The following is a 14,323-nucleotide window of genomic DNA, read 5'->3' as shown; positions in this document are numbered from 1 at the left end:
AACTTCCCTCTAGTTGAGAAGTTCTATTCTCAATTTTGACAAGAATGATTCGAAAATACAATTTTGTCTTCTGCGTTGTCAGGGAGCCAAATGCACCTAGAATCGCTTTTTGAAGCACAGATCCTGTCCTATGTTGTCATGCCTACTGGCCCAACACGGGGACAGGGGCGCGGAGAGGCCCGGCAGGGATTTTGCTGACCTGACAATCATGGCTGACCTGCCTGGTTGGCTCCTTTACTCTCAGTTCAGCCCATTCCATGAACTGTCCTCCCCTCTCACCCTCTGCGAAGTTCCCTTCAAGACTTCCTGGAGGGGCACCTGGGGGGCTCAGTCAGTCAGTGGGGGCTGACTTTTGATTTTGACTTAGGTCTTGATTTTGGGGTCGTGAGATCAAGCTGGGTATAGAGTCTGCTCAAGATTTTGAAAGATTCTCCATCTTCCTTTCCCTTTGACCCCTTCTCTCTCTCTCTCTCTCTCTCTCTCTGTCTCAAAAAAAAGAAAAGAAAAGAAAGAAAGACTTCCTGGAGCGTCCAGTACAGAATTAGTCAGGTTTGAGAGGAAAAACTCAGGGACTAGGGGAAGATTAAAGCTTGATGTGCCAACTTCCACCCACTTCTGCTTGCATTGTTTGAGGTGATCTAAACAATGAGCGCCTTTTATCAGTTTTGGTTGGGGCTTGCCCTTGAAAATCTCCTCTGTGCTCTGTGAGCTTTAGCTTTTGTTGGATGGAATCGAAACTCTTCAACCGAGTATCCACCAACCTGCTGTGTATCTGCAGCAAGTTACTCACTGTTTCTGGGCTGCAACCCCCTGTGTAAAATGAAAGCATGTGGGTCTTGCTTGAACTTTCAGGGCACTGATGGTGGTGGGATTCCATATTCAAGATCCTTAACCTGTGACCCTTCCCCAAAGATGTCTCCTAACCCTATTCTTGGTGTGGGTCAAGCCTGGAACAAAAAGTCCTGAGAAATGGTAGGAAAAGCTAAAATGGCCATTTCTCACTTGGATGGAAAAACCAAGGAAGACCTAAGAGTTGTGTCTGCCTCAAAGAGAACACCAGGAAATTTGTTTTAAGTAAAACCCTTTTTAGGAAAGAACAGTAGGAGACCAGAACAGATAAAGGAATTATAAGGAGGGTTCTTCTCCGCCAGGGTAGGTAGTCAATGTCTCATTCTGGCGGTTCCAGAAGATGTCCAGGAGCTGATCAGTTTGAGGGGAGAAGAGGATGGCAGCCATGTTGGTGGGGCAGAGTAGTCTTGAGGGGTTACAGATACATAAATTCAACATAACATCCTAACAGTCCCCTCCATAAATACTCCCTCTCATTCTCCCCTTTGTTTCTCTTACTGAGAAAACGAAGGTTATAAATGGCTTTGAAGGTATAATCCTAGTCTCTTCCTGAACCATAAAAAGACCTAAATATTGGAGCTCTTGGGTGTCTCAATGGGTTAAGCCTCTGCCTTTGGATCAGGTCATGGTCTTGGGGTCCTGGGATCGACCCCCATATTAGGCTCTCTGCTCAGCGGGGAGCCTGCTTCTCCCTCTCTATCTGCCTGCCTCTCTACTTGTGATCTCTCTCTCTCTGTCAAATAAGTAAATAAAATCTTAAAAAAAAAAAAAAGCCTAAATATTTTTAGATAATTTAACAGCTCTGAATGAGAAACCAGAAACTGGGGTAGTCTTCACCCCTCCCCAGAGCAAAGCCCTCTGCCCCTCTAGCAATGTGTCTCAAACCTCTATGCATCAGAATTTTCTGAGTGCTTTGAAAAATACAGATTCCTAGGACCCACCATAAATGGATTCAGAATGCCCCGGCGTGGGCCCAGGAGATCTGCATTTTTGATAAGCTCGCACAGCTGAGTGTTTTAGTGATAGCCTCTGAGAACCTTGGCTCTATGACCCAAGCAACACCATGCCATTTCTAAATAACTGATCTCCTCTAATCTTGGTGGGGACCATTTGTATCAAAGAGGCCCCAGTAAGTATGTCCTTTTAGATGACAGGAAGCGTGTCATGTGCTAATTATGGCCAGTGACACCATAAAATAAAAGTGCATTACTGAATGCTTTCAGTTTCTTATAACGAGGGTAAGGTGGCATGTCATGAGGCCTTTTTAGTCCTAGACATCACTCCAGAGAATTCCAAACTGATATAGACAAGGGTCATTAGGACCCGGATCCTTTCCTCTCAGACTGTTTACCGATAGGAATAGGATGTCCTAAAGCAACACTTCCCCCAAGTGAAGTGTTGATAAGTCTGGTTATCAGCAAGATATTACTGGCAGTATGCTATGCAGGGTATTTACATTTTCTTGATAGGGTTAGTCATATGAAAGCTGGCAAAGAAGGAAAAGGAGCAGCCTGTGGTGTGGCATCAACAGACAGCTGTCCCCTGGCTTCTCGATAAATGGATGACTTGCATTGCTGAGCGGTGTGGTCACCGCCCAAGGAATGGCCCTCTCACATTTCTTCCTGATTCACACATTCAGGGGGGTTACTTGGCAGCCCCTCCCTCCTCTGCTTCCCAGACACAGAGTCTGGAATGAAAATTCACCTGCCTCTGAGTTGGCCGCGGGTGGGGGCAGGGGTGTTACTTGGGTTCCCAGGTTGGGAGATGACCTCACCCGGCCCTCACTATATAAGGCGACCGGTGTGGAGGGGCTCCGCAGGGCTGACACGAGGCACTCGTTCCACAGCAGCAAACAGGCAGACGAACCAACCTCAGGCTGACATGATGGTGATGAAAGTGGAAGAGTTGGTATGTAAGACACGTTGTTGTCTCGCCGTGAAAACCAGTGTAGTCTTGGTTTTTATATGAACCCCGAAATGTCCTTCTTCTTCAGGCATAATGCATAGGTACTCTGATGTCGTCCACAGAGCAGGTTTGGCCTAAGTGATAAAATAAGTGAAACTGGGAAAACAAATCTGGCCGTCATGAATGTTCTCTGTATTTCCTATTTATTCTCCTTTGGTTTTCTTACGAAAGTGTGGATTCACAGGTAGTTATGAGGATGCCTTAGGGAAGAAGTTCTATGGCAAGAATAGATGTCTGGAAACTTACACAACTCAAGGCCAAGAGTCAGTCAAAAGTACCCGAAATGGAAGAATTTTAAATAATCATGGAGGGGTTGTAGTTTTCTTAGGTGAAGTGTGATTAGGTGGATTAAAAGTGCATTTAAATGTATCAGCCTAAACTCAACCTTGCTTTACCAAGAGAGGAGGACCATCGTCTGATGGCCTTCCTGGTCTCCTGCAGCAGCAGCAGCAGCAGCGTGTCCCAGCCTGGGATCTGAGAGCACAGCCCACGGAGGTGGCTATCATCAGGCAGGGAGGACCAGGGCCCCCCTGCAGCATTGTCTCTGGAGAATGATCCCAGGACAGGCCCTGCTACTTCTGACCTACAATTTTCTTTCCTCCTAGGTCACAGGGAAGAAGAATGGCAGTGAGGAGACTGGGGAGTTCCTACCTGAGGATTTCAGAGATGGGCAGTATGAAGCTGCTGTTACTTTAGAGAAGCAAGAGGACCTGAAGACACTTCCAGCCCACTCCCTGAGCCTGGGGGAGCAACAGTGGAAAATTGAGAAAGAGCGAGAGGCGGAGGTAAGGACCCTTCTTGGAATCCACTAGTGTGGGAAGTCAGGGATGGGGTGAGAGAAGGAGGTGCCAGGCAGGAAGGAGAAAAGGGAGGAAACAAAATAAATGCAACCATCCAAAGGTGTTTCTTTGCCAAATTCAAACCCATAAAGAGACAACTTCTATAGGACAGGTTGTAGGAACTAATTCTGTAGCAAGACAATGACTTCTGGATTCTAAATCAATGATTGAAGGTTCTACGACTACGTTCTGATTTAAAGACTTGGAAAGAGAAACATGACCAGTGAATTTCTGATGTCATACACTGTCTAGTTAATCCCAGGCAAGAGAGACTTTTTCTCAATCACATGGCTTTGGCTGTGTTCATTATCTGTGCTGACAATCCGTGGTGCCGTGTGAATTTACATTCCTTGCTAATTGCAGATAAAACATGCCTTAGTTAGCAGTAGTCTCAGGAAAGCCTGCTTCATGAGCCCTGCTCTGTAGGCTGCCTGAAAGAGACTGGCATTGATATTTCGGAACTTAACCCTTATTGTTGGATTCTTTTGAGTTAAATAAAAAAATTTGACAGAAACCCAGGGTTTGTTTATGGAAATGATGACTCGATGCTCAGTTACAGACTACATCCTAACTCCAATGAGTCAAAGGCTGATGCTACAGGCAAGGGAAGTGAAGATGAAAATGTAGACGCCCCAAATTCTTGAATAAGAAGTCACTAAGTCAAAGTCCATGATTAGTTTTAAAGGTTGCTGTTGCTTTTCTTTTTTTTTTTTTTTTTTGTTTTTTACTTTTTTTTACTGTTTTGCTCCCGCTGTTTCCCCCATACTTATCACAGACCTTGCAGATTTTGTTTAGACACAACCAGAATGCTGGTCACCATGTTTTGAAATATGGATTTCTTTTTTAGCTCAAGAAGAAAAAACTAGAACAAAGATCAAAGCTTGAAAATTTAGAAGACCTTGAAGTCATCATTCAGCTGAAGAAAAGGAAAAAATACAAGAAGACTAAAGTCCCAGCTATAAAGGAACCTGAACCTGAAATCATTGTAAGGATGGTTTGCTTTGCTAGTATTACATGTCTGGCATTAGGCTGCTGGGGAATAAATATCTGTGGAGGGTTTGATCGGATGTCGGAAAGCTCACAGTAACTCCCGCACTTTGCTCTTGGCTTTAGACGGAACCTGTGGATGTGCCGAGGTTCCTGAAGGCTGCCCTGGAGAATAAACTGCCAGTAGTAGAAAAATTCTTGTTGGACAAGAACAATCCAGATGTCTGTGATGAGGTAACTTCTACAAAGTGCTGCAAAATCCAGCTCATTCATTTTGTGCTGTTTCTGCTTAACTTCTGCCTTGCTAACACGGTGCCAACAAGCACTCCACCTGGAACAGTCTCTCCAGCTGTTGTCCCAGATGCCACTAGCATATTAGGGTAGTGCAGTGGTCCAGAACAAAGACGCTGGATTCGAGCTGAGAATTGCAGCATTTTTTGCACTCTCATATTCTTCCAGCTGACTTTTTAGTTTGTCTTTAGCTTTTCATGTTCTTGGGGTAGACTTTTAATAAGGCAGGACCAACAAGTCCCTTTTAGACAGACATACAATAGCAGCATCCTTTAAAAGAAAAAAAAAAAGATTTTATTTATTAGACAGGGGAAGGGCCTGAGCAGGGAGCATGATGCAGGGTTTGATCCCAGGACCCCGGGATCATGACCTGAACTGAAAGGAGATGCTTAACCGACCGAGCCACCCAGGTGCCCCAATAGCATCATCCTTGATTGGACCTAAACACATCACCACTACTCAGGGACTCTGTGACTTGAGTTCAAGTGCTGGCTCTATCACTATGTGACTATTTGATTTTAGCAGCTACTTTGCATTTCCTAGACCTCTGTTTCCTTGTCTGTAAATAGAGGACACTGGAGTGAACAGTGGCAACAGTTGTTCTAGGCCAAATAGTCAACCCATTAATATGAAGTCTTTTTACCAGAAGCACTAATCCTTTTTGTATCCTTTCCCCCCCTGAACTGAATGGAGAATCATTTCTGAAGTTGAACTAAAAATAAGTCCCCCATTCTCTTAAAGAAGAATTGAATACTTTTTGATATTCAACCCAGCAACGGTCCCAGATGGGAGAAAACCTTCTGGTCTGCATGGCAAATTCTACACAAACAATGAAGGCACAAAATTCAAGAAAGGGAAATGTCAGCGTTGAGGTAGTTGTGAGCTTGAAGTTCACATCCCTCCATGAGGACCACTGAGCACTTAGAAATGTACCTGCAGGAAACTCAAGCCTCAGTTGCAGGATCACTGTTCCAGTTCTGAAATATTAGTGCATTTGACATTTCTAATTCAAAAAGTACTCGAGTTTCTATCAGTGAGGTTGTAGGAGTCCTCAGCTTCCTGCCTCTTAGAAAGGATTTCTGCTCATTTTTATATGCATCGCTATCTCTCTCTTTTTAAATCTCTCTTCTGACAGTATAAACGGACGGCTCTTCACAGAGCGTGCTTAGAAGGACATTTGGCAATTGTGGAGAAGTTAATGGAAGCTGGAGCTCAGATCGAATTCCGTGATATGGTAAATATATTTCTTTGTTTGGAAATGAGCCAAAATAAGGAATCCATATGAAGCTTGAGAAAACCTACGATGAAAAATGGGGCTGATTGGATTGAAAATTGATCTGAGAAAACCAGGCAAAAGCTCATTTCTCCATACAAAAGAAGTTGGGAGAGGGGGCTAGGTCATGTGGAAAGTATTTTCCATACATACTGAAGAGGAGACGAGTGTTCCAGGGAAAAGAAGGAAGTGAAAGCCACTGCATGCAATTCAATATCCCCATCAGAGAGTTGGGTCAGTATCAAGTCAGTAGCATTACTGAGAAGTAATACAGTCAGCACTTGCCTCTCGGTGTCCCTGTCCTTCCATTATACACGACAGTCCACTCGTGGCCCCTTGGCAGCCAGCGATGTGTCAGAATTCTCTAGCTGTACACCTTGTATGATAGATGCCATCAGTGAGATCAGGGGCTAAACTGCATACGGAATGAACTGCATCCATGGAAAGTAGCTGCTATTCAGACTTCAAGAATTCAACTACTGTGAGTTCTACAAAGACCAGCACACAGCATATTTTATGGACTGAAGATTGGGCTGGGAAAATGCTTTATTTATTTAAATGCAGCTCAATTTGACTTTATAGCAAAGTGGAAGAGGGATATTAAAAAAGTCCAAAGAATTTGAACAAAATTGAACCCTGAAGACAAACACATAGGAAAGCAATAAAAAAAAAAAAAAAAAAAAGGTTTGCATGAAAAGACACTAACATTCATGAATGCATGATTTGGAAGGCCAGGAACATGTCAGAGAGGGGAAGAGGGCATCTCCCAAGAGTCAGGGCAGTGTGTGATGACTTTGAGTGGGGACACTTGAGGGACACTGGTTGTGTTGGCATAAACGTCAGCACAGAACCAACAAGAGATGAGGAAAAAAGCACGGGACACAGAAAGAGGGGGCAGATCCAGATTAAAATCTCTTGGAAGGGAGTACTTTTATTCTGCCAGAATTTTAAAATGCGTTTCTCTAGAACTTCTGAGTATATTTGGCAAAAGTGGCTAAAAGTTCCAGGCAGATGTGGGTTTGGATATCTATTCTGATACTTACTAGCTGTTCTTCCTTGGGCAAGAAACTTGACTATTTTGGAGACTTGTTTTTCTCATCTGCCAAACGAGTGCAGTCACACTTACCTCATAACGTTGCTGGGAGGACCAGTCCATCGAAAGTGCACAGCACCTTGTCGGCATGCTGAAATTCTCAATAAACTGTAGTTCTCAGTCGTAATGCATAGGGGGACAGCCTACTGCTACTATGGATGCTTCAGCCAGTTGGTGTTCCCAGGTCTCAGAAACCAAGTATTAACTCCTCGGACTAGTTCTTTACATTAACTCATGTCTTTTTACCTTCTGGTATAGCTTGAATCTACAGCCCTCCACTGGGCAAGCCGTGGAGGAAACCTCGATGTCTTAAAATTGCTACTGAATAAAGGAGCAAAAATCAGTGCTCGGGATAAGGTATTTATCTCCCCCTCCCCCATTCCTGGGCCCCTTTCCCCTCCCTCCTCCTCTCCTAAAGCCACCTCACCGTTTGGGTCAGCGGGAAGCTTATGCTGTGTGGGGCACCATAGTGGCCACTTGTCCCCCTCGCACATGCCTTAGGGGTCTGGGACAACCTCTGTCCCCGAGCCCCGCAAATCAGTCGCATTCTTTAATTTCCCAGTTGCTCAGCACAGCGCTGCACGTAGCCGTGAGGACTGGCCACTACGAGTGCGCAGAGCATCTCATCGCCTGTGAGGCTGACCTCAACGCCAAAGACCGAGTGAGTCCCTGGGCCAAGTTCCACCTCCAGCAGCTCCAGCCTCACTTATCTGGAATCACTCCCCAAGCCTGGGCTCTTGTGGGACCCACTTGCTGGCCTCAGGCCCCACTTTAGCCTGTGGTCTCTGCTTCTCTAGGAAGGAGATACCCCTCTGCATGATGCTGTGAGGCTGAACCGTTACAAAATGATCAGACTCCTGATTATGTATGGGGCCGACCTCAACATCAAGAATTGTGTAAGTACCCGAAATAAGCAGCCCCGCTTGTGGGCTTTCTGATGCACGAAAGCATCTCTGCTCTACTTGAAAATGGCCCCATGGTGGTAGGATTTCAGGGTTTAGGGGGTGGTCTTGTGATGCTTTAAATGCCCCTGTCTATTCCCCTAATGACATTGCTAGTCCTTGGCAAGGACTCGGGTCACCTGGTCAGAGATGGGTGGAGCCATCATAACACAATCACAGTGTCCGGCGATTCTTTTAAGATTTCCTCTTGAAAATATGAGATGGTCAAATTGCTCACCTTCACAAACCTAAGCACTGTCTTCCCTGGACACCCGTGGCTGAGCAAGGCCTGGGGTTGTCAGGAATAAAGACAGGCACCATTCTTGAAAGGATTAAATTCCACAGCAGTCAATGGGGCCAAGAGCCAATGAACTGAAATTAATCAATATCGCATCTGAGTAATTCTGAGTAGTCCTCCCCTCCTTACAACAGCAGGACATGCTACCACTTTCTTCCAGGGTTAGCCATGCTTTTGCCTATATTTTTTGAGATAATTTCTATCCATTCTCCAGTGTGGTTTATCTGCATATCCCTCAAAATAATTTCCTATATTTAGGCCCTGAAAATGCTCATATAAGTCCCTTCTACAAGTACGTGTTAATTTAGCTTCATCTGCAAGCCAGGGAAGAGAGCCAACTTTTCCTCATGGTCCCAATTCCCAGACAAACATCATCTAATATAAGCTTTAAAAATATCACTGGGAGGAATGGATAGAAATTACCAAAGAAATAATTGGAAAGATTTGGTAGAGAATCACTTCACAAAGAAGGAAAACCCCAGTCATCTTCTATTGTGAATAATTTCCTCCCCTTATTGTGTTACTGTGAGACTGAGAGGAATATTTTATCATAAAAAAAAAAAAAAAAAACCCTCAAAACTGTCTTGGTGTTAGGAACAAAGGATAGAAGCATTAAACAGAGGCTGCCTGGATGGGAAAGTGTTAATAGTAGGTCCCCTCATCCTTCATATTGGGATTGGTCTTATCTAATAAATTAAATAAATTAGCGGGAAAAAAGTAGATTTAATGAAATCTCCAAAACTGCAGAAACTATGACAATTATTTTTAGGCAGTAAGACATTACCAGCCCAGAGAACTAGCCTACAGATTTGGGGGAGACAGTGTAAGTAGCCAGAAAATCAGGAGATAAATTCTAATAGAGATGAGGTAAAGGAATTCATGGAAGAATAGCCCAAAATATACCAATGGGGCTCATGGCTTTGAATTATCAGTTAGAGTCCAACATAAGGGTCCTAGAACTATTAATGTCATTGATCCAATGGCTGGATATTCCCCAAAAGACCACAAAGCCACTGGACACCATCTTGAGGGGGACTGGAAACAACACACAGTACATTATTCTGTTGTCCAAAGCTCTGTCACCATGTGTACCCATGAGTGTTTCTCAAGGAACATGCTACAGAGGTGGGGAGTTCCAAAATGAGGGTTACAGGGCCACTACTTCAAATAAGCACAGGGGCCAGGCAGATCACCTAAATTACATAAATGTTGGCTGCAGGGGGTCTGTGCACATAACTTTTAAAGGTGGTGGCTCCTCCCCACCCCAGTCCATTGTTGCTCTGTGAAGTCCTAGGTATCATGCTGGCCAACTCTTCCGCCTTTCTCAGAGAGTTCACGGATTCAGTTGGGAAATCTCCTAATTTCCGACTGTTGCCAATTAATTCCAACTTTTAAGAAATCTGAGTTCTGTGTGGGCCCAAACAAAAGAGGTCTCTAGACTGATTTGCATCTTAAAGCTGCCAGTTCACAGTCTCTGAGTTAAAGAGACTTCAAAAGAACAGGGGTGGGAAATTTTAAGACTTCTCATATTTAAAGACAAGAATTGAGAGGTGACATGGTATGCATTTTCGTAATTGTCTGGAGACCTACGCATAAGTGGAAAAGCATTTTGGTCTCAAAAATTATTTACACATTGTTGATGTCCCCCCAAGAAAAAGGAAATTTCCCAGGAGATCCCAGTTGAAAACTAGCCCTCTCGGAGCAGTAATAGTTCTGCACAGCACCTGAGGACTTCGCCAAGGTGTCCAAATAGCTCGTTTACCATCATGTTTTATCAGGAATCATTTTCCAAATTGATAGGAACTGGTTCTTGACCACTTTCTCCCCAGGCCTCTGCTACAGGATACTGGATATATAGAGAGGCATTTTTAAAATTTCAAAGTGACTTGGAATGCTCTTCCCATTTACTGTCTAGGAACTGGGGATTGAATTTTTTTTTTTTTTAAATACCTGGGGCAGTCCCACAGGGCAGGGGAAAAAAAAAAATCAACAACAAAACCCCCAAACATTGCTCATCTGAAATGCCATAAAGCATTCCTGTGAGAAACACTGAAGGGCTGATTTGAATATAAACTGCAAATCACTCATAGTGGAAAGCATAAAACAGGTCAACAACATAGACCCATCCATTACCTCATTAAACACACACACACACACACAGAGGATGTGTAGAATTTATAGATGCCTTCCATCTGAAAGTCACATTTCCTCCTGCACTTTGATTAGGCTGGGAAGACCCCAATGGATCTGGTCCTGCACTGGCAGAATGGAACCAAAGCGATATTTGACAGCCTGAAGGAGAACTCCTACAAAACCTCTCGCATAGCCTCCTTCTGAGGGAAATGGCGCCGCTCGCATCCCGTTGTTCTTCACCAGCATTTTGAAGGCAAGGCCCCAAGGAAGAGCAACGAGTCCTAACACCCAGCTCCTATCCACCTGTTGTACAGCTGCACCCAGTGAAGTCTGGAGAAAGCACAGGCATATAGTTAGGGGAATTTCCCTTAGTGAATCTCACTCTATTTATTTTAATTTATTTCCATTTATTTATTTATTTATTTACTGTGATGCCACTGGAAATTCTGATCCTTCACAATGACCCACTTGGTGAGCAAATCTTCATTTGTATATAACACTTCAGAGCCTCCCCATAGATTTGCTCTTAAACCATGTTAACGAGCAATGCTGCTCGTGCCTAATCATGTGCACCTCATTGGTGGATGATATTTCAAGGTGTTTTTTTTTTAAAGGACAAGGGTGATTATTACAGCCTTCTTTTCTCCTGAATTTTTAATACTGAAGTTTGGGGCAGTGGGAGGCGTGTAGAGACAGGAGGAGAAACTGTAGAATGAGAGGGATTCTGTGAGGAGGACGGTGAAGCCAAGCCGTCAGACGCCCGGGCCTGGTATTCCTTACCAAGTCACATGTTGTCCCAAGGTGAAGAGAATGTCGTGAGTGTAAATGGCATGTTCGTGGCAGGTGCAGGCCACTGGGCCATGATGAAGTGAATTTGCTGAAAAAAAGATGAAAGTGACCGCAAAGTGTAAATGTGTACATGTATATTATGTTGTATGTCTATTTTATATTCATAATAAAAGCAAATTCTAAACCTCTTTCTAAGTACTTCTATAAGTATGGTGGGAAAGAACCATGTGAAAAAGGCCATTTAGATGGAGTTTTTTGTCTTCCAAGTTTTGGGGATTGGAAATGTCCTGTAAAATAGTACCTCTCAACAGTATTGACCATGTATGCAGACCACCTGAGGATCTTGCTAAAATGCAGTTTCTGATCCCTCCCATTCATTGCAGGGGTGGGGGGTGGGGAGAGGCAGACTGCATTTCTGAGAAGCTCCCTGATGATGCAGAGGTGGTGGTACACCAGAAGCACACCTTGAGCAGCAAGGCTGGGAAAACCATCACCAAGATAGAGGAGTTCAAGTTCTTTTGGCCCCAGTGGTGGGGAGAAAGAGACCCCTGGTGGGAAGAATGATTACTGCACGTTAAACAAATGATCGTTGACATTCCCATCAGCGCTAATCAGAGGCTTAACAATTATTGTGGACACCGCTGTGTGTCAGAGGCTGCCCACGAGAAAATACACCTGGTTAATGATTTCTGACCTCCAAGGGGAGCCATTTTGTTGCCAGGTGCTAGGCCAGGTGCTAAGACCTGTGACGAGAAAACCAGATTGTCCCTGCCCTGCTTTCCGGGAACAGATGAATATTAAAGAAATAATGTCCAAAGTTAATACACAGTAATGATCTGTGGTAAGTCCAATGAAGGGAAAAAAACAAGAGTGCTGTGAGTCTCAGACGCAAAAGCACACTCATTTGAAGGGGAGAGACAAGGTGGGGAATTCTACAAAGACTTCACTGAGGTGCTGACTTTTTGAGGCAGTCTGAAGGATGAGCTGGAGTTATTCCAGACAGCAGAGAGGCCACCGGAAAGGGCACAATCATGGGGAAAGTCTGGCACTTTAGGAAATGTATGAAGGCCAATATAAAACAGTAGCATTGGGGTCCCTAGCTCCAAAACTCTCTCCGGGTGGAAGAACACATAGCCTTTTGGCTATGCCTCTAACACTGAAAGCGTGCGCAGGCAAGGTCCCTAAGCAGAAGGTGTTCTAGTCAGCTGCTCCCAGACACCTAAGTTGTGAGGATGGTTTGAGATACCTTTGAGCCTTTTGTATCTAGTCTCCTAACCTCCCAAGGGCATCAGGAACTTCAGTCCCTCCATTGTCTCCCTCCTGCTAGTGTCCTGGGTCTAACTAGTCACATCCTTAAGGCTTGGGTCCTCCCACTTCCTCCTCTTAAAGCATCCACAACACAAATCACATTTTCCTTGCTGGTATTGGTGTCTCCCACAGCATAACTTGGCAGGTTATTAAGTGACCGAGCTCTCTCTTTATGATGGCTTCCTCAAACCCCCCTCTCCGCAACAGCTGGGAGGGTACAAAAAACACTTCTGAGTCACCACATGAGATTTCCACCAGCACAAAGGTAAAGGGCGAAGGTACCCCATGAAAGACAACATGAGGTAAGTCCCATTTGAATAAGGCCAACTCCGTCACCTCTGCTAATGGAGAAGATAAACACTTCAGGCAAAGCTTTCACCTGTCTCACAGGTGGTCAACTTTAAAGCTCTTTGTCTTGCCACTTGAGCCAACTCTTTGCCCACAATCTGTCTCTCATCTTGGCTCTTCCTCAGTAAAGAGAACGTCCCATTGACCAACAGATGCCTGGTGGTTTTTCTTGCTTCTCTTTTCCTCACTCCTTTATCCCCATCAACCTCCAAGTCTTCTTACCAAGTATCCTCTCTAAGTGGCTCTGCAGTCTGTCCACTTCTTGCATCCCAGGGGCCACTGCTCTAGCTCAGATGGCCACAATGTCCTCCGTTACTCAAATGACCCTTGCTGGGCTCCTGGCCTTGGGCTCTTTTCCCGCCAGTCTGTTAAGTTGCAGGTTTTTTTTTTTTTTTTAATTTTTTTTTTTATTAGACATATAATGTGTTATTACAGAGTGATTTTTCTAAACTGCAAATCTGGTCAAGCCATTCACCTCTTTCAAATTCTTCAGTGGCAGGGTGCCTGGCTGGCTTAGTGGGTTAAAGCCTCTGCCTTCAGCTCAGGTCATGATCCCACGGTCCTGGAATGGAGCCCCACATAGGGCTCTCTGCTCAGCGGGGAGCCTGCTTCCTCTTCTCTCTCTCTGCCTGTCTCTCTGCCTACTTGTGATCTCTGTCAAATAAATAAATAAACACAATTAAAAAAAAATAAAAAAAAATTCTTCAGTGGCTTCCCATTGCCCTCAGGATGAAATGAAAACTCAACATTTTTCAAAAATCCTTGAAATCTGACTGCCTTTAACTCTCTATTCTCATCTATTTCTTATCACTCTCTTCACTAAACTGAATTTCAACTGTGTACTTTTCAGTTCCTTAAAAAATCCAGGTATTCTTATGTTTCAGTTTATAATGGACCATTTAGTCCTATTATTGTTTAAGTTGTTTCCATTTTCCTGTTATTCTAGACATTGTTGCAGTGAATATCCTTATCCACTACCCTTCATACCTAACCAGCTATTTCTGAAGAAACACATTCACAGAAGACTCTGTAAGATTAGTATCAAATTAATCCCCTTCCATTATGTTATTGATTTTCCCCCAAATTATGAGAATTCTCATCTTATAAATCTTTTCTCTTCCAACCTGATTCACCTGATTCACCTGTGGTGAATTTTCCTAATTACTGAGAAAGCTCACCATCTTTGTTTATGGAGCATTTTTTGGATCC

General features: G+C 44.1%; 1 protein-coding gene across 1 annotated transcript; it reads left to right on the top strand.

Moving 5' to 3' along the window:
- Positions 1-2,658: 2,658 nt before the first annotated feature.
- ANKRD1 (ankyrin repeat domain 1) lies at positions 2,659-11,646 on the top strand. The gene is made up of 9 exons (XM_059395901.1): positions 2,659-2,757; positions 3,420-3,599; positions 4,501-4,638; positions 4,767-4,874; positions 6,067-6,165; positions 7,556-7,654; positions 7,860-7,958; positions 8,095-8,193; positions 10,763-11,646. The coding sequence occupies exons 1-9, from the start codon at positions 2,731-2,733 to the stop codon at positions 10,871-10,873; spliced, it is 960 nt and encodes a 319-aa protein (XP_059251884.1). The 5' UTR covers positions 2,659-2,730; the 3' UTR covers positions 10,874-11,646.
- The last annotated feature ends 2,677 nt before the right edge of the window (positions 11,647-14,323 follow it).

Source organism: Mustela nigripes, chromosome 4, assembly GCF_022355385.1.
Source record: "Mustela nigripes isolate SB6536 chromosome 4, MUSNIG.SB6536, whole genome shotgun sequence".
Lineage (NCBI taxonomy): Eukaryota > Metazoa > Chordata > Mammalia > Carnivora > Mustelidae > Mustela > Mustela nigripes.
Note: the sequence above shows the minus strand (reverse complement) of the source record. Positions and strands in the feature narration are given on the sequence as shown.

Coding starts and splice junctions, on each gene's coding strand:
- ANKRD1 (XM_059395901.1), top strand. CDS start 2,731: ATGATGGTGATGAAAGTGGAAGAGTTG. Junction 4,639..4,766: donor AACCTGAACCTGAAATCATT/GTAAGGATGGTT, acceptor TCTTGGCTTTAG/ACGGAACCTGTGGATGTGCC. Junction 7,959..8,094: donor ACCTCAACGCCAAAGACCGA/GTGAGTCCCTGG, acceptor CTGCTTCTCTAG/GAAGGAGATACCCCTCTGCA.